We start from the raw sequence: 23,846 nt of genomic DNA, 5'->3' as shown, positions 1-23,846 counted from the left end.
CATTCCCATAATGTTTGCAAAATTATAAAATGGAATCCCCAAAAAACGTTTTTAAAACTTTCAGCCAACATTAAAAAATGACAAAACATTAATGTTATATATATTTGTTAGCTGGGAATCCACCTATTAAATAGATGTAGATCAATATGGTGTTTTCAAACTGCTAATGTGATAATACTGTTTAGGGTTTTTTGTTTTGTGAAATTTGTGATAGTTCCTCTGCTACTTTCTGACTAGCCCGTGGTACAGTACCTTGCGCAGTCTAGGAGGGCCATCAATTAAATATCAGTACTCTCATATATTTTTTAACAAGAGTGTTTAAAATAAGACCTCAGTGTGGCACAGCTCTCTCTCTCTCTCTCTCACATACACACACACACACACACACCGTGTGCACTTTAGACGCCTCTCCTCTATCGCTCCAGAGAGATAGAGCACTCAGGACTGAAGGAGCACTACAGAGATCTCCATCAAACAGATTGGAAGGCTTAAGATAGACCTCTAGTGGTTGAAACCAAAACACTGTCATTAGCGCTTTGACTAGGTTTATTAAGAGTAGGAATCGTAATTTTAAAAAAGGCATTCCGTAAGGCTATGCAGAGTTGTAGACAGACAGCCACTGAGGGCCAAAAACAAAACAAAAAACAAAACAAAAAAACAGCAGTAGCCTTTTAGAGTTCCTCCTGAACCAAAACAATGAGCTTACATCGCATTCACGCCATCTCATAACCATAAATGCAAGATAGTAACCCAGGACGTTCTGTTAATGCCCTCAGACTCCGATTTAATGTGCCTTTCTATGTAAACACTATCAACACCGAAATAAATCTGAAGCAGTCAGGTGGTAAAAGTAAGAGCTCTGTAAGTTGTTTACGTTGATTATTATTGTAATGTTATGTGCTTTGAGACATGAGGTAATTTAAAGCTGTCTCTCGTGACGCTTGACTGACTCTGTTCTCTGCTCTGGCTGTGCACGTTCATGTGTTTTGGAGGCGTGGCTTTGGAGACACTCTGAACGGAGAGTGGGATCTCATGCTTTCAAAGCTAGCTTGCTATTGCTAGTCTCTCCGAAATTGCCAACCCTACCTTTAACCTAAACAAAAATGAGAAATGTTGCATTGGCAACAAGCTGAAATAAAATAAGTTCTTGTTTATTTTGAGAATAATAATTACTTGTTTATTTTATTTCAAGTAATAAATGTTTACAACCCTGCTTGAAAGTCCATTACATTCTAAAAAGTGATTTTGAAGGGCTCAAAGGGATTGTTACATTTTGAAATATACCAATTTATTTGAAATTGTAATATTTCACAATATTACCACTTTGACTATTTTTGATCCAATAAATGCAGCCTTGGTGAGAATAAGAGATTCTTAACAAATGCTTGAATGGTAGTGTGCATTGCTGTGGCTTCCCTAAAAGGTTACAAATGGGAATTCACTTCTAGTCAGTAATTTAAATCACACACTAAAGCCAGGCTTGGGCTTTTCAGGGTTTTGCATTTGATTTTAACTTTGGGCAGTACCATTTCCTTACCACCAGAACTTTTAAATACTGCAGAGAAAACAAATGCCTAATGATACTTTTAATGAAAAAATGATTCTGATGTCAGTAACCATTCATTCCAATGTACTCAATTATATATCTATTATAATTCTGTAGAATAATGTACAGGACTGACTCAAATCCTCAGATAGATGATTTATGACATGCAATGACAGCTATTAAAAAAAAAAAACAGTAGTCCTTTCTTCAAGTATTCTATAATGCCTTCCCATAATAGAAATAAAAATGTACAGTGAAAATGATATAGAATCATGCTCTAACTACTCGATTCAATGACCCTTAACACTATATCATAATGAACAGCATGTCAGTTCACTGAGACCAAGTCTTTACACTTTACCATTTGTAAAATTATAATTTACAGCTGCTACATAGAAGGACTGTGGTAAAGCTTATACACATTTTCAGTGGAAAAGTCAGCTTTACAAAATAATGGAATTAGGTTCTGTGTGAACCAATGGCGCACAATGACATTACATTCAAAGCTCTTTTGCAGTCTTCAAAAGTTCAAAATGCAAGGATTAAGAGGTCACTTTATTGTGGAGGCTCGACAGTGCAAGTTCTCTTCAGCTCCAACTCAGTCCTGTCCCACATCTTTATCAGTGGTTTTGTTGTGGTTTGGTCGATTGCTCAGAGCATGCTGCATTGCCCAGATGGTCAGAGGTCTCATATACGCGAGAGAGCGGTAAATGCTTTTCTCACAGTATGCTTCGGGAGTCTGGAAGGCCATACCCATTCTCTCCCATACAGCACGGTAACAGCCTTCTGCAGTGCGCAGACCCTCATCCACCATGCCCTGGGAGATGCCGAGAGATGTATTAGGAGATAACCGAAAGGTTCACTTAATCTAAAACCTGATGATATGACCTGAGGTTTGACTTACCTCATGTATCATTGTAGCTGCCAATCCGTACACTACTCCCACCCACACCTCATCTGATTGGACACTGGAACGATCAGGCACACCTTCTGGTCTCATCCCATTCACTGCACCCATCTGCCCGTCTGCAAAGCTCATGACATTGAGGTCAAACACTGACTTCAATGCACTACAGATTTTCTCCTTGGGAAAAGCCTGCACAGAGAGATGGATGTAAAAAAGTGTCATTTGTCCAACAAATGAATATACACATTTTTTAAATCAAAGAAATCAATACTTTTATAAAGCAAGGACTCATTAAACATTTATAATGTTACAAAAGATTTTTGTTCTTCAAAGTTTAGCTGCATCCCAATTCAGAGGCTGCATCATTCGAAGTTTGATTGTGTCACAGCGGCACGACGAAGGCTGTCCCAATTCGAAGGCTCCTTCGAATGCGGCATACAAATGCGTCCTTCGTATCCTGGATCACTTTGGACAGAACGAGTGGATCCTTCGCAGTCTAACTTATCCCAAGATTCATTGCGCACTGAATGATTTTTTGCATTAAATTACTTGATTATACTTTTAAATGTAAGAATTGGGTTTAAACTTGCTTGAATATCTAATGATACAAATGTAAAAATTAAAGGTTTAAATGCTGACATATCTTACTAAGATGCAATTTTATAAAGTTATACCCTTTATTATGTACATAAATGGACCAAGGTGAACATATTTAGACAGGTTGTGATCCTTGTTTTGTTTTTAGACAGTTCAATATAACTTTCCAAAAAGACCAGTACAAATGTTACTGCCACTCATCAACGGCAGCTGCGACAGTTGCTAGGCGACAAGAACAATCCTCCATACGCTAGACTGTCCCATTTAACAACACTCGATTCGATATTTAAATATAAATTGTTTTTTATTGTTAGCACATGACAGCTAATACATTTATGTCAAGGCATTGAACCGTATTTTAAAGATTATCGTTATTTCTCATGGTAATGAAATCATACAAATTTATTTTTAAAGACCCCCTGTGGTGAAAATCAAGTTTTAAATGTTGTTTATATGTCTATGAGGTGTTTTTAATATGCTTTAAGACAAACCATCTGCAAATTCATCAGTTAACATTATTGCTGAGTATTTTCTTCTTAAAACTGCAGTGAACTAAAGACAGTCGGTTAGACACGGTTTGAAATCGCTGGTGTTTCTTACGTCACAAACATGTTGTGACCAATCACGTCAACATGCGGGCGGGCTTCAACATTTCATTACTATGCTGCAAAGCAGGGGGGTATCAAGAGAAGCAAGGTTATCCCGGTGCCTTTTTCTGTTGATATGAAAAACTGTGTACTTTTAGCAATATAGAGAGTTATATACATGATGCATTTTCACTACGATGTAATGAAAACTATATGCCTTTCTCCACTGACGTTCTAAGTCGATCAAAGTGTTTTTAAGGAGACTGATTTTTAGAAGGCAGACTGAGATGGCAAATGGGAACATGGTTTGTGTAACACTAGCAACACCTTAATAGCAATTTGATAACAATATTATTAGCTATTTGATAACATAGTCAAGCCAAAAGACTAATCATATCAGTTAACGTTATGTGTCAGATGATGTAGAGAGTGATACATAAAACGCATTCCTATTCTGATACATTGACTTGTAGACGACCCTGTATAATTCACTGAATCAGTTTCTGGTTCAAACATGTATAGCTGAATCAAACCAGTATTACCACTTGCGATTATGCAGCGTTTACTACAGTAAAGTTGAGCGAGTGGATCAGGTAGTCCGATCTGGTGTGAGTGAGTGGAGGCAGGGACTAATTTGCATATTCATGATGTGGAGTACCATTCACGCTATTTTAAGGCATGAAGAATTTATCACAGGATTTTTTTTTTTTTTAAATATGTCATTTTGTTGAGCACAGATTAGTTTTAAGGGAAATAATGATTGAGTGCAGGGACTTTAAATGAAAACGAAGTGGTAAATATACAATCAAATGTTTGTAAAATCTTTCTCAGGCTGACCTGATAGTCATCGTCCCCAAGTCCAGATGCCCTGAGGAACCACTGGCCTGCACACTGGTCAGACATTACACTGTTAGACAGACTCTGTCCACTGCTGTCATAATTGTAGTATTTGCCTGTTAGAGAAAGACAAAGACATTCCACAGGGGGAAAATTCAATTAATGTTGTTGGAAGACTACATTTTTTATTCCAAGTCATATTCTCTTTCCAAATGAAACCTCAGTATAGAAACAGATCTAATGGAAGACTGAACATCAATACTAAGAGTCTATAAGAGGCCTAAAAAGAATGAGGATAGTTTTTTAACAAAAATGGAAAATTAAAGTTAGCTTAAGTAGCACTGTGTATGCTTACACTCACCATTCCACAAGAGTTTGTCAAAGGCTGCACTTCCTCTTTCTAAAATATCTCTGTAGCGCTGATAAACAGACTCGCAATTCAGCACACGTGCCATTTTACACATCATGCACACTGATGCCAGCCACAAACCTCCACAGTATGCACTGGAAGAGCAGAAACACAGGGGTTACTTGAGCTACTACACAGGGCATTACAAAACCTGTGCCATGATACAGGTTTTTAATATACAATTTAAAAAATAAAAATCATATAGTTGAAATATTCTGAGAAATTGCATTTTAAGAAATAAAATAAAATAAACATCCTGAGCCCCAACCTGGGTCCTGTCACCTTCCATCCATCATATGTCTGGTCTGCATAGCCAGAATTTTCTATCAGCCCATCACCATCTTTATCAAATTTCAACTCTGTTTCCATGACTGTCTGAATAAACCAGAATATCAGGCGTTTGAGTAATGTGTCCTAAAGCACTTAGCATTTGACAAGCACCTCAACATTTACATATACAGAAGATATGATGCTTTACAAACTACTAAAATAAGACACAAATAACTCACCTGGCATACAGGCCACATGTCCTTCAGATACTGCTCATCCTGGGTCAGGTGATAGTCTCGGAACACCTGAAGAACAAACTTCAAGTTCAGATCCTTCCAGTCGGCTGTATCGTGGATCAAGTAAGCGTTGACACGAACCCATGGCTCATCATCTGTTTCCACAAGGAAAAAATTGAAAAGAGGTTCAAAATCAAGATTATTACCATTTTTATTTTAGGTTATTTCTCTTTCTGTCTTTTCCATATGCAACATGTGTGAATTCATGGTCTCCTATTATGCACAACTCACCAGGGTCTCCAATGTCGTGAGGTACAACGCCCCGGGTCTTGACTGGGGAGTATCGGCCGTCCATTAGATTTAATCTCTCTGTAGGGTCATGCTGAACGACACTACCAGCTAAATAAGAGAGAGAGAGAGAGAGAGAGAGAGAGAGAGAGAGAGAGAGAGAGAGAGAGAGAGAGAGAGAGAGAGAGAGAGAGAGAGAGAGATTTAAACAAACAGAATGGGAATGTATCAACAAATTAATTTAAAATACAAAAAGTAGGTTATTACTAATGAATTTGAATATGGTCTTCAATGTTATTAGAAAAATGGAAGCTTAGCTCACCAATATCATATTGCAGACTCAGAGCCAGCTTGGGCCAAAGCATGATGAGAGCGAATGAAGCATAGAAGTGCACATCATACGTGTTATACATCCTATACTCCTGACCTGGGACAAGACAGTAAGAGACACAGAATTGATTAATTACATTGATTTAAACTTAAATGAACATTTAGGCCCTGTTTCACAGACAGGGCTTATAGATTACGCCAGGATTGGGCCTTAGTTAAATTAGGGCATTTAAGTAGCTTTTTTAAAATGTGACATTTTAAATGATCTTGAGACAAAACAATGGCACTTACATATTTTAGTGCAATTTCTTTTCCGTTAAAACAGCTCGAACATGCATTTTAGTCTGGGACTAGCTTAAGTCTGGTCTGTGAAACCGGGCATTAGTGTACAATGAACTGAGATCTAAAGTATGACAATTTGTCTGATTACAACTAGTGTTGTAATAATTAACTATAAGTTATAACTAAAATCATTAAAAAACGTGTTGGTATTTGAAATAAAGCTGAAATTAAATAAAATGTAAATATTAGACAAACTTAAACGAAAATAAGAAATGTTGCCTTGGCAACTAACAAATTAGGTTAAGTTGAAACACTAAAATTACTAAAACTGAAATAAAAATCAAATCAAAGCTATATAGAAATATACAAATAATAATAAAAATGACAAACGCACATAACGAAATGAAAACTAAAATTGAAAATATAAAATAAAAGCTAATTCAAACAATTAATTAATACAATAAGAGTCTATAAATAATAGTGAAATAACACTTATTAGAACCTAGCAGCCAACAGATTTACTCTCATTAATGCTAGTAATAATTTTGGTTTCTAAATCAACCCCTTGTTTCACAGACAAGGCTTAAGCCTACTACCAGACAAAAATTAATGTTTGAGCCGTTTTAACTGAAAGCAACTTGCACTTTTAAATTATGCCAGTGCAATTGATTTGTCTCACGATGCACACCAGTAATGTATTTTTCTAAGGCACATTTATAAAAGCTACTTAAATTGCCTAAATAAACTAAGGCCTAATCCTGGCTTAATCTCAGCCATGGTCTAAGGTCGGTGAAACCGGTCCCAAAAGTCATAAGCCTATTCTAAAATAATCTTGAGCTCAGTTTGCATATTAAGGTTATGTTGAATGTTACCCTCCAGGTAAGCGAATCGGCCGTACTCCTTGACAACTTCAGGCTGGGCTGGAAGCCCCCCATCCTCAGGACGAAGCCCACCGCTGATATCAGCATCCTCTGGAAGCTCCACCCACACAGTTCCTCCATCCACAACAAAGTAGAGCTCATTAAACAGAGCAGATTTATACCAAGCAGGAAGAGACCTAGAAGAACAAAGTCTACCAGTGACTGATTTATTTTAATAATAACAAATGAAAAACACAAAAATTAATCTTGAAATAAATTAAGTGAACATTTATTTCATACAATATTTAGTAAACGTGCTTTGTCCACGGGCTGTCAGTACATTTTAAAACTGAGTCAGCAAAGAGTTTTGCCAAAATTAGCATTATCCATATAGCATTATAAGGACATCGCTGATAATGCTAATCTCAAAATGGCCAAATATCAATAGATGAATCAGCCTAGTAACTGAATATAATGGCTGCCTTATGTTGAAACAAAGATGGACACTCAGAATTAGTATATTGCATGTGACTAGGGCAATACCACTCAAAAAACACACATTTCATTCTATATGAAGTGCACTCAACAAAAGTATGGGGACTGGTGAAACAAAACTAATAATATGCACAAAATGGCATATAAGGGTTGCTCTTGTCTATGCACATAATCGATAAATAGTAGTCAAATCAATTCACGGGAAAGACGACTGCTTGCTTACACACAGTCTTTTGTAAAGAGTCACACAAATCAGCCGTGGGTAACTTGATTAACTGACAGCGCACGCTATTACGCCATTATCACGCTTGAAATATTTCATGGGGAAATGACATTTCTGTACCCATCCTGTAGAATCGGCCTCTGCCACTCATCAATGCTCTCCTCCCATTTACTGTAGTGTGTGAGTGCGTAGTGAGATAGAGACGGGGCAGCGTCTCCTTTGGTGCCATAATAACGTGTGTATCTCCTGAAACAAACGACATACACACCCTGTTATTGCTTCATAGCATAAAAGGGTATTATTTCATCATCTCAAATGCAACTGTATATTGCATAAACAAACCAAGACATATTTCTAGGACCATTAAGATCTTCATATAATGATTAAGCATATTTTCCCCAATTCCCATTATCGTAATGCAAACAAAAGTAATGACATATTTTTTAAATTAGTATTATGTATGCATCATTGTCTCCTGGGTTCTCTGAGATTAAACAAATCATCATTGCTGCTCTTATATGAATTCATAAAGAGCACAAACTGTGACCCTTCAGAATTTTCCTGAGCTCAATTTATGACTGATGATTAGTCTCTTCCTTTCATGAAGCTTGTAAATAATGAAGCTTCTTTCTATGTCATAGCCACACCACTTCCTTTTAAAAAATCTCTTGAAATTGCTTAAGTGTTGTTTCCTTTTGAAACATGAAGCATGGATGAGACATATCAAAGTGTTTGTGCCTTGATTTAAAACATAAGTTATTTTTTAAGCCCTCAGTTATTTCACCAATATTTTTTCTCAGTTAAGACAACAACTATTAAACCAATAATTCATGTATCTGCTAAAAGTTAATTTTGTCTACCTTTAGGACTATACTGGGACATATAGCCATTTATTTGAAATATAATGTTTTTGTAACAATGTAAAGTCTTTACTGCAACTTTTGATCAATTTAATGCATCCTTGCTGAATAAAAGTATTAATGATTTTTTCTTAAAAACTTACAGACCCCCAATTCTTTTACTTTTAGTGTAAATGGATTAAAATACTTTTTTAAAATAAAAATGTATTTTTATCATAAAATATTTAAGGTTTTTTTTATTACCCTATTTAAAGGGTCTTTAAATAGGGTATTAAAGAAGCTTTGAACTGATAGATCATATTTCTGTTAAGGTTAAACATTCTTGTGCTTGATAAAAATCAAATACAACCTCTGTGACATGCAAAAAAAAAGAAAGAAAGACATCAGTATGTCCAAGGTAACCTGGTCCATAATGTGTACAAAGAGAATGAAAGAAAGATTAGAGAGCAGATAAAAAACAAACACAAGCGAGTTTTGTCACCATATGTTGGAGACACCGAAAAAACAACAGTGAAAATAATGCAGTTTATTTTAATCATTAAAATATTTATACATCATGGTCTAATTCATCTGGATTCTCTGAACTGAAATAATTTCCCCCTGCACAACTTAATGCTGTTTGCATTAAAAATTTACAGTTGTTCACTTCTCAGAAAATGGTCCAAAAATACTGATGACTCATGTTTTTGAGTCCATATTTTTGTCCAATAATATGGTCTCTAGAATGAGAATCTCCCTCCCACAGACAACCAACCAGCAAGACGCAAATCATGGATCATAACTGTAATGTATTAATAAGCTCCATGAAATGAAGGGATTTATAATTTTTCCATATACACATACCTGACATATATTCTCTCTCTGGAGCCAAATGTAATTTTCGGCATATCCCAGGCCAAACTGAACTCCACACTGTTGTGATGGTTAGCAGGCACCGAGCAGCTCACAGCCAGTGCTGCCGCCACTTTCTCCCCTTTCTTAGTGGGTGTGCTGGAGTCCTTAGGCGAGTCAAGTCGTCCATCGGTCATGAGGTCACTCCACAGAGCACTACAGGTTCCCTTTGGGCTAAACGCTGTCTGGTGACTGATCTCTTGGTCGGACTAAAATAAAGTGAAACTTTAAATGATAAGGGGAAGTACAACAACCGTCTCAAAACCTAGTGAGCTACCTAGCAAGACAGATTTTAAAATACAATTCACCCAAAACATTTAATTCTGTCATAATTTGCTCACCCTTAATGTTGTTACAAACCTGTATGACTTTCTGTCTTCAGCGGAACATGAAAGATTATTTGAAGATTGTTTTTATTTTAAATGACTGTCAATGGAGTCTAAAACAACACTGGAATCCATTGACTTTCAAAAGCACTGAGATATTTTTCGAATTATATATATATTTTTTGTCTTACAGCAGAATGAATGTTTGGAACTGTAATTAACAGTTTAAGCTGTCTTTAAAGTCTTGTTTGCCAATAAAACATTTAACAAGCACTTAAATACTTTACATTATCTATATATTTGCATAGTTTAATGTGGTGAACCACAGCAATCAGTCACCTTAATAATACTCTTATTTGCACAGGGACATAGGAGCACACACTGTGTGTGGAACCAGTTTGGCAGAGTATACAGTTTTTGTGAGTGCACAACTTATAACAGTTGAGTTGTTTTCTTCAAGTATTTACTACAAGCAAAACCTTTCTGCTTCTAGATTTACAATGATGCATTACCTTCTCTCTTGCAGCTATACACAGAGTGTAAGGGTTGACAGGCGTCTGGTGATGTAGTAAAACCCCAGACACAGATTTTCCCTCTTTTTCAAGGTGAAATGGTTCATTCCAGTGGCCCCCTATCTTATCGTCTTCATGGCCCGACCCATTAACCATCGTGAACATGATGGAAACATCAAGTGCGTAGTTATTCTTATTCTCAATGTCCCACACAAACACAGCCACAGGAAGACTGGAGTCCTGAGAAAGACAAAAAGAGATTAGTTTTGAAACAGCATATTTGGTGGATTAAATTTAAAAATCACTCACACACACACCATCTTTACATTTTAATCCACCAAATTTGCTGTTTCAAAACTAATCTCATTGTTTGTATGTATTTCACAATATTACTGAAGAAGAGATAAGTTTTGAAACAGCACATTTCGGGTTTCTACAATATAACATTTGTTCCCCCTGATTCAGTATATTTTAAAATGCAACTTATTCCTGTGATGACAAAGCTGAATTTTCAGCATCATTACTCCAGTCTTCAGTGTCACATGATCCTTCAAAATTCATTCTAATATGCTGATTTTGTGCTCAAGAAACATTTCTTATTATTAGTATCAATGTTGAAAACAGTTGTGCCAATTTATATTTTCTGGAAAGTGTAAGAAAATAACAGCATTTACTTGTAACAATAAATGTCTTTACTGTCACTTTTAAAACGTCATTGCTGAATAAAAGTATATGTATATAAAATATATTTAGTACTGTCAAATCGATTTACATAAAAGTTCGTTTATTTAATATACTGTATGTGTGCGTGTAACTATTATTATATTTATATATATATATGTGTGTTTGTGTGTGTGTGTGTGTGTGTGTGTGTGTGTGTCTCTGTGTGTATATATATATATATATATATACATACATACAGTGCTTAGCATAAGTGAATACACCCATGCTAAAGTTGACTAAAAAGAGGAATAAATAAATCATCTTTTGGAAATTGATCTTAATGCCTTAATTAAAAAAAATGAGGAAAAATCCAATCTTTAAGGACACCAATTTCCTTTGTGGATGAATAATGTATCGTAAATTAATAAATGTTCTTCCTTAAAATACAGGGGGCATAAGTCAGTACACCCCTATGTTAAATTATTTTTAAAGGCCAGTTATTTCATGGATCCAGGATACTATGTATCCTGATAAAGTTCTCTTGACCTTTGGAATTAAAATATCCCCACATCATCAAATACCCTTCACCATACCTAGAGATTGGCATGGGGTACTTTCCATAAGATCATCTCTCAATGCAAATCAAACCAGCTATTAGGCTAACTGAAATAAAACCATGCCAAAACTTTGCCATAGGATGCAAAGCAGTCCCAGAGCATCACCATGCTGAACTGTAGACAGAGTGTTCATTTCAGCATATGCTTCATTCTTCTTCCTCCAGACATACGGCTGATCCAGAGGGCCGAAAATTTCCAGTTTTGTTTAATCGCTCCACAGAAAAGAATCCCAAAATCTCTGTGGCTTATTTATATGATTTTGAGCAAATTGGAGCTGACTTTTCTTGTGCTTTTGGGTCAGTAGTGGTGTACGTCTTGGAGTACTGGCATGCGTTTAGTACACGCCTTACTGTTGCCACTAGTCTTCTAGAGTCACTCGAGGGTTTTTCTGAACCTGCCTTCTCAGAAAACTGGTTGTAGCCGTTGATAGCTTCCTTTTTCTGCCCCGTCCAGGTAGTGTAACCACTGTTCCTTTAACTCTGAACCTGCGAACTATGCTTCCAACAGTGTCTCTAGGAACATTTAGTGCCTTTACAATCTTTTTGTATCTTGTTCCTTGTTTGTGAAGGGTGATGATACATTCTCTTAACTTTTTGGACCATTCTTTTGAGACATATTTCTTACTTTGCAGTCAAACGTGACACTCAACAAACAAACTTAGCCAGTTCAGGTATTTCATGTGTTCTAGCTCAAGCACACCTGGTGCAACTAATAAGCCCTTGATTAGTTACATCAGGTGTGCTTAAGACAACACCTTTTTTACAGATTTGTGCTGTTGATTCTATTCAGAGGTATATTAAAGTTATTAAAAGTTGCATTTTCAGTTAAATTTGGGTAAACCACTTGAAACATTTGTTGTGTTGAGCTATTTCAATTACGTTTGTTTGATTTGTTCATTGCAAACAGCTGAAAGTCTGTACATTTTGCCAATAAACCTGATTTGCAATGGGGGTATATATATATATATATATATATATATATATATATATATATATATATATATATATATATATATAAAATAAACACAAACTAAATGTGATTAATCGTTTTGACAGCCCTATATATATATATATATATATATATATATATATATATATATGTATGTATGTGTACACAATGTGCTTTAAATATCAAACACATTCTTGCTGAAATATCAAACCCAGCTTGTCACCTTGTAGTCGTGAGGGATGACAGGTGACACCTGTCTGCAGGTGAGAGTGACGTTCTGGCCAGGCAGGTGGTAGACGGTCCAGGCTCGTGGGTACAGGGCATGGTAAAAGGCGTATTCACCACAATAACCCCAGTTCCAATCCTGAAGAGTTGGGGGTCGCTCTGTAGACAACACCTGCTGGTATACTGTCTGACCCCCCCTGCGCAGACATACTGTAAACTAGGACATAGAGGGGGTTAAAACAGACTTAAAATGAGTGAAAGAGAGATTTGAACACCTGCATATATGACAACACACACTTGCTCATATTGTAAAATATTATTACAATTTAAAATGAATGTGTAATTTATTTCTGTGATGACAAGCTTATTCTTCAGCAATCAGCATCATTACTCCAGGCTTCAGTGTCACATGATCCTTCAGAAATCATTCTAATATGCTGATTTGCAGCTCAGGATACAGTTAGTATTATCAATGTTGAAAACAGTTGAGCAGCTTTATATTGATGTGGAAACATTATGTGTTTTTCAGGATTCTTTGATCAATAGAAAGTTCAAAAGAACAGCATTTATTTAAAATTGAAATGAAACATTGTAAATGTATTTACTGTCACTTTTAATCAATTTAATGTGTCCTTGCTGAAAATGAGTGAATTAATTACTTATCAAACAAATAAATAAAATAATAAATCTTACTGACCCTAAACTTTTGAACCAAAGTATGGCTTAAGTAGGTAATTTATTGGTTCACAAACAGCCCTTTACCTGGTTAGCAATTACGGTTTTGTAGTGGTACATTCCGGGATTTAGTTGCCACCGGCAGAAATCCCCCCTCCATCCACGTGTAATACTGCCTCCCCCAATGCCACCAAGAGGAGCACCTGCACAAAACACATACTCCATTACATGAGCTCATTTTAAGTTTTCTGTTATTGCTTTGAAATTTCTGGTTGTCTTTGCACTTACCATAAATTTGTTTCAGTGGTAAAGCTCGAAACATATCAATAAAAGGAGCCTTCTTCTCAACCTGGGTCTTTTTGTACCACCATCTCAGATACCTGCTCAGACAAACATAAAGCAAGGAGGAATTTACAAAACTGACCTTTCTCTTTGTCATACCAACATACAGAGAAGATGGGTAACTGAGCGTTTTGTTGAATATAGTGGCATGTATCTATGTGCATAAATCACACTTTGATTTCTTGAAGGTGCAGTAAGCTATTTCAGAAAACTGCTGTTGAAAGTGGATTGGACCGAGCACCACAACACACTTGTAGCCAATCAGCAGTAGGGGGCGTGTCCAATCATGATGGGGGAGGAGGGAGAGTGAGCAAGAGGGAGATTTGAAGAAAGACTGTAGAAAGAGAGATGGCTGTAGGACATTTTAAAAAAAAAAGGTCAGAGGAATATCACAGGAAAAAGAAGGGTTGTAATCAAGCAAGAGCTTCAGGAGCCATGTTATTATTAGAAAAGCTTTCCAGCACTGGAGAGACCTAAGAGGGAAAACCTGAAAACGGACGCCGAGGTTGCCTGTTTCTGCTCCATTCGCGAGTAACACTGGTTTTGAGTGTGCACTGCTGCAAAATCTTGCTTGTATAAACTCGTGAACTGCATTTTTTTATTCTTCCTTGTCGTTCGTTCATCATCTACAATTTATTTTGCTTCGCTTCAACTATGAACTACTTGTGAACTACTTCCTGCTCAGCTACTGTTCGGACGCTCTCGCTTACTGCTCCGCGCTTTGCTCTATTTCTATATTTTATCTCCTTTTATCACCTAATTTTAACTTCAGCAAATCAGCACAGTGCTCAAACGCATGGATTACTACTACCACTAACCACTACAAAAAAAAAGCAGAATTATTTTATTCAACCAGCCTCCCACTGAAAGCTTACATTCCGGGGAAGAGAAAACACAACTGCCTACATTCATAAGGATAAGAAAATGCCTCCTCTGGAATCTACATGCTGCTCTAACTGCCACAGACTTTTACAAAAAATTGCAATTCTTGAAACAAAATTAATGGACCACCAAACCAGACGGAACACACAACAGAGCTTCGTCATGGGCGACTTCAGCATACAGCCGGTGAGTCCCAGAAATGTAGTGCTCCTCGACAGGCTATACTGAGTGTAGAGAAACAGGCCGATTGACTTACAAATCGATGGCAAAAACAGGGAGCCAGACCCAAAGGTACTCGAGACATCAGATGGTCACGAGCATCACATATTGCCGCAGTAGCATCCTCTACCCCAGATACGGCTCTGACAAGGATTGCAAACACTGGTCTCCTACCACCGCCTATACATCTTGAGAACAGATTTGAAATATTAATGAATGAGGAAGCCCCAAATTTGATGAATGTGGTCGAACACAGACAGATTCAGCCTGTAGCTAACACTGATGCTAACTGGGGCTCAAGGTCGAGCAGACAGTGGCACTCAGCTCAGAGCGCAGATGGGCCCAGGACTCTGATAGTGGACGACTCCATAATCAGAAACATTAATAGCAGGGATACAACAACGTGCTGCCTTCCACAAGCAACAGCTTCTGATATAAACAGGGAACTTCAGAACATTCTTATGAAACATAAGACTGCAAATCGACACATCATTAATGTGGAGAAGAATGATATTCATAAAGAGCAGTCAGAACTCCTTAAAAAGGATTTCAATGAACTTTTTGAAACACTTAAAAGACTGAAAGTTCAAACATTCATCAGTGGACCACTCCCAGCAAGAGGAACAAACAGGTTTTCATGGTTGCTTGGGCTTAATACATGCCTGCAAAAAACCTGCAATATAAAAGAAGTGAACTTCATTGACAACTTCAATCTTTTCTGGAGTCAGAGGCAACTGTTTCAACAGGATGGCCTTCACCCAAACAAACTTGGTTCAAGAGTGCTAAAGGACAATATCTACTCTGTCATCCTTCTGCAGTGTGTGCCAATCCACTCAACCTGAATGGCACACACACATCTGGATACAGTATGAATTAGGGGTGGGCGATATCTCGATATTTAAAATATATCGAGATATTTTTTAAACACGATATGGATTTTGACTTATCGTATTTATCGATATATTGTTTATATTTAATTCTGATTTTGCCGCTTTGTCTTCTCTGCGCTGTGCTCGCCCCCGCCTCCTTGCTTTTGTTCCCCCTCCCCTCGCGTGTTGTCTCATTCAACATGGCGGCGCCCGCAACTAGCCCGGAGGCTACAGAACTCGTCTAAAAAGATCGTCTTAAATGCTGTCTTACATGCACTTCTTGAGGCACACACGCACACTAGCAAACACACGCAAGGTCTCTCGCTCTCTGTCCCTCTCTGGCGTGCGCGCGCTACACGGTGCTCTCTCCCTATCTGTCGTGCGCACGCTACACGGTTTGAACCATGGTTTGAACATTCACACAGCCTTTCGAAAACGATACATTTCCCGGCACATGTTATTAAAAAGGATGACAATCCCGGTAAAACGGGACAGGTGGGAATTATTTTTGTATACAGCAATTGATTTGTATACAATTATTATTTTTGTATACAGGGATTTTTTTTTTAAATGTCGCAGAAGCACTTTGGACTACATGAACTGCCAACCTCTTTGCACTCCAATAAAAAAAAAGACTGTTGTATTTGGCATATTTGTTTTTGCATTAGTTTTTGTTGGGTTATTTTTCCTGTAAAGATATCGAGATATATATCGTATATCGAGATATAGCAAAATATATCGAGATATATTTTTTGCTCCATATCGCCCAGCCCTAGTATGAATGACCACAGGACTTTTCAGCACCTGAATGTACATGCGGTTAACACATCACACAAGAACAATGATAACACCACTCAGCCAGAACAACCTCTGCTCACGGACACAATCTCAGCTGAGCCCTGCCCACAGACCTCACCACAGACAGACTGTGACATATTAGAACTGCTCCAAGATTCAGCACCCAAGGACGACTTTCTGGAAAACAGCCAGGGAAATCAGGACAACATATTACAGCCTCCAATAACATCAGAGCAACAGCCGCTCTCACCAGACACGTTATCCCTCTCTCCAGCATCTCCACTTCTGTGCTTCTCAGAGAAAATGGAACAACTGGTGTATGCTGGAACTAGACAATCCCACTCTTTTGCTGCAAGCCCCCAGATACCAACCAAAAATCGCAGGCCCTGCAACCACCAAAGCCTGCGGGCCAAGCTCGCCCTCCACTCCTCCTGTGAGAGCTCTTTGGCCTCTGCCACAGCGCCAGGGCCCACACCCTACTCCAGCGGCTCGAGGCGAACCAAAAACAACTGATACCAGCTCTCAGTGATATGTGTCGGGTCCCCGCTATGACAACAATAACTTTCTCAAATGTTTACAGAACAAGCGGGAACCCAGTGTGCCTGTATCTTTCTCTATTGCTGTACAATTACATGATAGAAAGTCTAAGGCCTTCAAAAGCCGTACAGCAAACCCATCTAATCTGGTGCCTATTACACAACAAACTAAGATTGCTGTGGGGGCTAAAAGTAAGACTGTTAAGTTAGCACTTTTAAACATCCGCTCACTTAAAAATAAATCACTTCTAGTCAACGACTTAATAACCACATACAACCTGGATTTTATGTTGCTAAATGAAACTTGGCTAGAAGACAGCTGCAGTGCAACTGTCCTCAATGAAACAGCCCCTCCTAACTTTACTTTTATGAGTGTCTGCAGAGCTGTCAGAAGAGGTGGCGGTTTAGCTGCTCTTATTAAAGATGTCTATCAATGTAAGCAAATATCATTTGGGAATTACGCGTCTTTCGAATATCTGGGTATTGTGTTAAAAGGTGCTCCACGCATTTTACTTCTCATTATTTACAGGCCTCCAAAATACTCTCCAGCCTTTGCTGAGGACTTTACAGAATTGTTATCAACAATTTCCTCTTCCTCTCAAGAGTTTGACTGCTTTGCCATTGCTGGAGATTTTAACATTCACATAGATAATGCAGAAACCAAAATGGCAAAAGAAATCAAAACAATTTTAAAAACTTTTGATCTGACTCAGCATGTACATGGACCCACACATAATCATGGACACACTCTAGATTTATTTATCAGTAAGGGTCTAAATATTTCATCAATTGTTATTAAGGATGTAGCACTGTCTGATCATTTCTGTATTTTCTTTGATATATTGATCTCTCCTGCCATTGAAGCTAGATCGTGTCTGTCAAGAAGAGATGCTTAAATGAGAACACTAGTGTACTATTTATGAAGGCCATATCTTTAACACCAAGCATATCTGCTGACTCTGTTGATTTTCTACTTGATTCTTTTAACTCAAAAGTTAAGAGTGTTATGATATTGCTCCTGTGTAAGTCAGGAAACAAGCACCTTGGAGAAACTCAACAGCAGTGCAAAATATGAAAAGACAATGCAGAAAAGCAGAGCGGATGTGGCGGAAGATAAAACTTGTAGTCCATTATAACATCTACAAAGACAGCATCCATGCTTTCAATAAGGAACTAGGCAAAGCTAGACAGACTTTCTTCTCTCGAATATTATAAACAGCAATATAAACAACACACACACTCTTTTTGCCACTGTAGAGAGACTGAAAAACCCCCCAAGCCAGATTCCCAGTGAAATGCTCTCAGACAGCAAGTGCAGTGAGTTTGCTTCCTTCTTCTCTGAGAAAATCAATAATATCAGAAAGGTGATCAGCTCATCCTTGAGTTCCGCTGGGATCAGACAGATCAGACCACAGCCTGAGAAAGTAGTCACTATGTCTTATTTCGAAAAAGAAATAAATGGCAAAATTTTGGAAGATACTGTACAGCACCTTAAAACATCAACCTGTGCTCTTGACGCACTTCCCACATCTTTCTTCAAAAGTGTGTTTAACTGTTTGGAAGCAGATCTCCTAGAAGTGGTAAATGCCTCACTTCTCTCTGGGAGTTTTCCGAACTCCCTGAAAACTGCAGTTGTCAAGCCCCTCCTGAAAAAGAGCAATCTGGATAAGACCATATTAAACAACTATAGACCAATCTCAAATCTTCCTTTCATTGGCAAGATCATTGAAAAAAGTTGTCTTCAATCAGCTGAACAAATTCTTAAGCTCGAATGGATACTTTGACAATTTTCAATCTGGTTTCCGACCGCATCACAGCACAGAGACAGCGCTCATAAAGATAATAAACGATATTCGCTTAAATACTGATACAAGCAAATTATCAGTGCTGATACTACTCGACCTCAGTGCTGCATTTGACACTATCGATCACAACAACTTCTTGACAGGCTGGAAAACTGGGTCGGGCTTTCTGGGATAGTCCTAAAATGGTTCAGGTCATACTTAGGAGGGAGAGTTATTATGCGAGTATTGGAGATCATAAGTCTGAGTGGACACCCATGACATGCGGAATCCCTCAAGGCTCAATTCTTGCGCCACTCCTATTCAACCTGTACATGCTCCCAATGAGCCAAATAATGAGAAATAACCAAATCGCTTACCTTGTAGCTTACCAAATCGCTTACTTGTCGTCGCTATGCAGACGACACACAGCTCTACTTAGCCCTATCGCCTAACGATTACAGCCCCATTAACTCCCTGTTCCAATGCATCGATGAAGTAAACAAGTGGATGTGCCAAAACTTTCTTCAGTTAAACAAAGACAAAACTGAAGTCACTGTGTTTGGAAACAAAGATGAAGTTCTCAAGGTGAATGCATACCTTCAGTCTAGGGGTCAAACAACTAAAAATCAAGTTAGGAATCTTGGTGTGACTCTAGAGTCAGACCTTAGTTTCAGTAGTCATGTCAAAGCAATAACTAAACCAGCATACTATCGCCTGAAAAATATTGCAAGAATTAGATGCTTTGTTTCCAGTCAAGACTTAGAGAAACTTGGGCATGCTTTCATCACCAGCAGGGTGGATTATTGTAATGGACTCCTCACTGGCTTTCCCAAAAAGACCATAAGACATTTGCAGCTCATTCCGAACGCTGCTGCTAGGATTTTGAGGAGAACCAGAAAATATGAACACATCACACCAGTCCTCAGGTCTTTACACTGGCTGCCAGTTACATTTAGGATTGATTTTAAAGTATTATTACTGGTATATAAATCACTCAATGGCCTAGGACCTCAATACATTGCAGATATGCTCAGTGAATATAAACCCAACAGATCACTCAGATCAATAGGATCACATCAGTTTGAAATACCAAGGGTTCACTCTAAGCATGGCGAGTCCGGTTTTAGCTACTATGCCATCCGCAGCTGGAACCAGTTTCCAGAAGAGATCAAATGTTTTTCTACAGTAGTCACATTCAAATCCAGACTCAAAACACATCTGTTTAGCTGTGCATTTACTGAATGAGCACTGTTCCACTGTTCGTACGACTGCTCGTACTGTATTTTATTTTATTATTTTATTTTTTATTCTAAACTGTTTTAATTATTCTGTATTTTATCTTTTATTCTAAACTGTTTTAATTATTCTGTATTTTATCTTTTATTCTAAACAGTTTTAATTATTCTGATATCTTTTGATTATTTTAATTTCTTCTATGTAAAGCACTTTGAATTACCATTGTGTATGAAATGCGCTAAATAAATAAACTTGCCTTGCCTTGCCTATGATAAAGAGACATCCACTCTTGCATTGTGTGTTCGTGCATTTTGGGGGTGGAGCAACGAATGGAGGAGTATGATTGTTTGGGTTGATATCAACAGTGTTCAACAATGATTCTCAGAAATCGCTTACTGCATCTTTAGATATGACTTAATGGCACCACAACAATGTCAGTCATAATAATTAACCTCTCTCACACATACTGTATACATACAACATTTCCCTTTAGTCACTCTTAAACAACAACATCCAACCCTCATTCTTTTCTGTCTCGCTCATTCTCATGCTATAATGCACACACAGCTGTTTTTAGTCGTAGCACTCAAGCACAACAGAGCTTAGAAACAGACACTGATTCACACATTCATAAAAGGGAGGATGGCATTGTGGGAAAGGCTGAAAAAAAGCTGTCAACTGTCTCTGGTCTGGGAAAAAAGTCACCGTTGCTACTCTACTGACTGGAATTTATTGAATTATTATTCCAGTTATTATTAGTTTATTTACAAAAGTGCAACCTTCACCTACTATAGAAGGTTTTAATGTATGACTCAATAGGATTATCACAGATGTTAGCTCTATGCTAGTGTGGACTATGATTACTCAATCAAGAGTGGTAAAGGTTGAGCAACATGAATACAGTACACATCACAAGACTTGGAAAATTCCATGCAGCAATAGCGTGATGCTGGAGAAAAATTAATAGTGTAAAATAATTACTACAACAAAATACAGTACCTAAACCCAGGCCAAAAGCGATCAGGCTGTTTATTACATTTAAAGGGAGGAACTTCATTAAAGTTACTGTGTAAGTCTAACTAGTTAGAGAGGAATAACTAACTACGCATTGAATGGAATGCAGTACATCATTGCATTATAGGACATCTCCAGTTTAACTAGTATGTGAGATGCAATAAACAGAATGGGCTGTCCTTGTTTTATGAAGATGTTATCAGTTACCATAAAACACTGGTTAGTTAAATAAATCTGGCTGCTAAGAAACAAGAAGAGAAGGGTTTAGCAGAAAGCAGTGAAAACATGTTATTCTGAGGTGAAAATAGAACCTCTTAACATTTCCTGTTCCTATTTCAACTATATAATATTAGAGTGCAAAAGGCCTTTGCTTTGAGATGTATAGAATGGTCTATATCAGCAGCCTATGATGTGAACAAATAGTCTATTATTCTTTTGTAAATTGTGTTTACTATAGGTGAAGCCAGGAAAAACAAATTGAGACATGTCTTGTTATACATACCTGACACCTAAAGAAATATGCTCGATCATGTTGGACAATGAGACATCTTTGGCTTGAAACGGTTTCCGCTTCTCTTTGAACTCGTGTGCCAGACATATCCGCCAGCCGTTCTTGGGGACACCAAATCCTGTTTCTGCAGAAACGTACCGGCTCATCAGCTCGGCTAGAGATGTGCTGTCATTTAAATCCATAGTTAGAAGCTGGATCACCAGTCCAAACCAAAAGTGTAAAAATCAGCTCCCTAAATCCTTTAAAAAAAAGGCAAAATAGATGTTAGTGTTAATTCATATAGGTTATTTCCTTTATTTAAAGACTAAAGCAATAAACAACCTTAATGACACATGGTTTGGTGACAAATCTAAAAATGACATCATACCTAATGCGTGGTGCAGGTACGAGTAAAGATCACTTGTTTGATCTGCATGCACAGGTAGGTAATCTACATACGAACGCAGAGTTCACCTGTCACCAGGGTGACGGAACGACAGAGTTTAGTTTCCAGCGACAACCACATTCTGGAGTTGTAATCTGATCCTTTTCTGTTCAATTAACTAACAATACCTTGACCTTTTCTTCATTTCAACCCTACTCCAGGCAAATCTAACCTATCATTTTTCTGTAAGGTACAATTCACCTGGCCGCACGCACACCCTCTAAGCCTGTCTTGACATTCTCGACTGAACATCATACAATGTCATGACATGATATACTGCACTAAAATTCACTACAATACTAATATTAAAAAAATAAGAATAAACTAAAATACATATTATTTAAAATAATAATATATTATTATTAACTAATTTGAATTGAATATATGTAATCCATATTTAATCCATGATTTCTGCCCTTTACAAAAAAAATTACATTCCTCAAACCTCTGACACCTTTTTTTTTTAAGAATTGTATCCCTGATTCCATTCTGCTGCAATTCAACTTTTCATCAACTTTGTAGTTTTCATACTTTTATTTAAAATTTATTTTTTGTCCATTAAATTCTATTACATTCTAGAAATGTTCTAAATCACACAAACTATTATTTTTAACATGTCCCAAACTCTGGTTAGTGTTGCACAAATATTGCAAACTTGCATACAGATTATATATAAATAATTATTAGGCCTACCTTCTGAGGCAGAAGTCAAAGTCAAGCACTTCACTTTTACCGTCTTTTTACTTATTAAAAAAATAGTAAAACTTAATTTTCGGCCCTATTTTGAAAAACGTAGCACCATTACAGAATCATGCTTTGGCCACATTTAATGAAAGCTGGTCCAATCTGATGCAATAATGTCCACTATAATTTTTCAACTCATCGCCACACTCTAAACTTTTGGTTACTCGTGTCATATTTGCTTTTTAGATTTCCGATGCATTATTAATGTATTTCCCATTGTTATTATCTAACCCACGCTGTCCAGCGGAGCAGTGTAAACCTATCTTACCCTTGCCTCCGGGAACCAGCTCCAACACCACCCAACCAGGGGTCTGCGACGCGTCAGTGGCGAGCTGCACTAGTTTCGACGCTCGCCAGCATGACCGGGTCAGTAGAGCCACCCGGTGTCCCTGTGGCTGCTGTTCCACCTGATTGCAGTTGGATCTTGAGACAATGTTTCAAAGTGAACAGCAAAAGCTAAGTTGTACAGACAAAATGTATTTAGGATTTATAAGATTCCTGAATTAAAAAACACATCATCTTATGCCGAACTTCACATCAGGATCTCTTAATAATGTACTGGTTAAAGCCCGAGATCAATTCCTAGAGATAGTGCAGTACCGTAGGGCCTTCTGTTGGACTGAACCAATGAGTAAATACACGGGGGAGTAACTTTCACCAGTGTCGTCATCTCAGTATTTTAAAAATAAACATAAACATTGTTCCGTGTATACAATTTGTCTAATGAGCAACGACGTGACTATTTAAACGAACAAACGTTAAATTTTCCTTATCAGTTTTGTTTTGATGAAAATCTACCACCCCTTTTTATTTTTTGGTCTGGAACTTTTACGTCAGATGTGCCACGGAGCGAATGCGAGTGGATGAACGTGTGTACTCGTTTCTTCGAATCGGTTCTTTTGA

The 23,846-nt window shown here is 37.6% G+C and overlaps 1 protein-coding gene across 1 annotated transcript; it reads right to left on the bottom strand.

Annotated features, from left to right (window-relative positions):
* Positions 1-1,150: 1,150 nt before the first annotated feature.
* On the bottom strand, positions 1,151-23,789 carry gba2 (glucosidase, beta (bile acid) 2). The gene is made up of 17 exons (XM_077228167.1): positions 23,212-23,789; positions 21,767-22,014; positions 13,873-13,964; positions 13,672-13,787; positions 12,908-13,126; positions 10,457-10,696; positions 9,571-9,827; positions 7,988-8,113; positions 7,162-7,346; positions 6,000-6,104; positions 5,681-5,788; positions 5,393-5,544; positions 5,152-5,258; positions 4,836-4,978; positions 4,475-4,590; positions 2,451-2,642; positions 1,151-2,363 (listed from the first exon to the last, which is right to left on the bottom strand). The coding sequence occupies exons 2-17, from the start codon at positions 21,955-21,957 to the stop codon at positions 2,145-2,147; spliced, it is 2,568 nt and encodes an 855-aa protein (XP_077084282.1). The 5' UTR covers positions 21,958-22,014; positions 23,212-23,789; the 3' UTR covers positions 1,151-2,144.
* Between the last annotated feature and the right edge of the window lie 57 nt (positions 23,790-23,846).

Source organism: Siphateles boraxobius, unplaced genomic scaffold (genome assembly GCF_051911475.1).
Source record: "Siphateles boraxobius isolate OS27281-9 unplaced genomic scaffold, OSU_SipBor_1 130, whole genome shotgun sequence".
In the NCBI taxonomy this organism is placed as follows: domain Eukaryota; kingdom Metazoa; phylum Chordata; class Actinopteri; order Cypriniformes; family Leuciscidae; genus Siphateles; species Siphateles boraxobius.
This window is presented reverse-complemented; position numbering and strand designations above follow the sequence as displayed.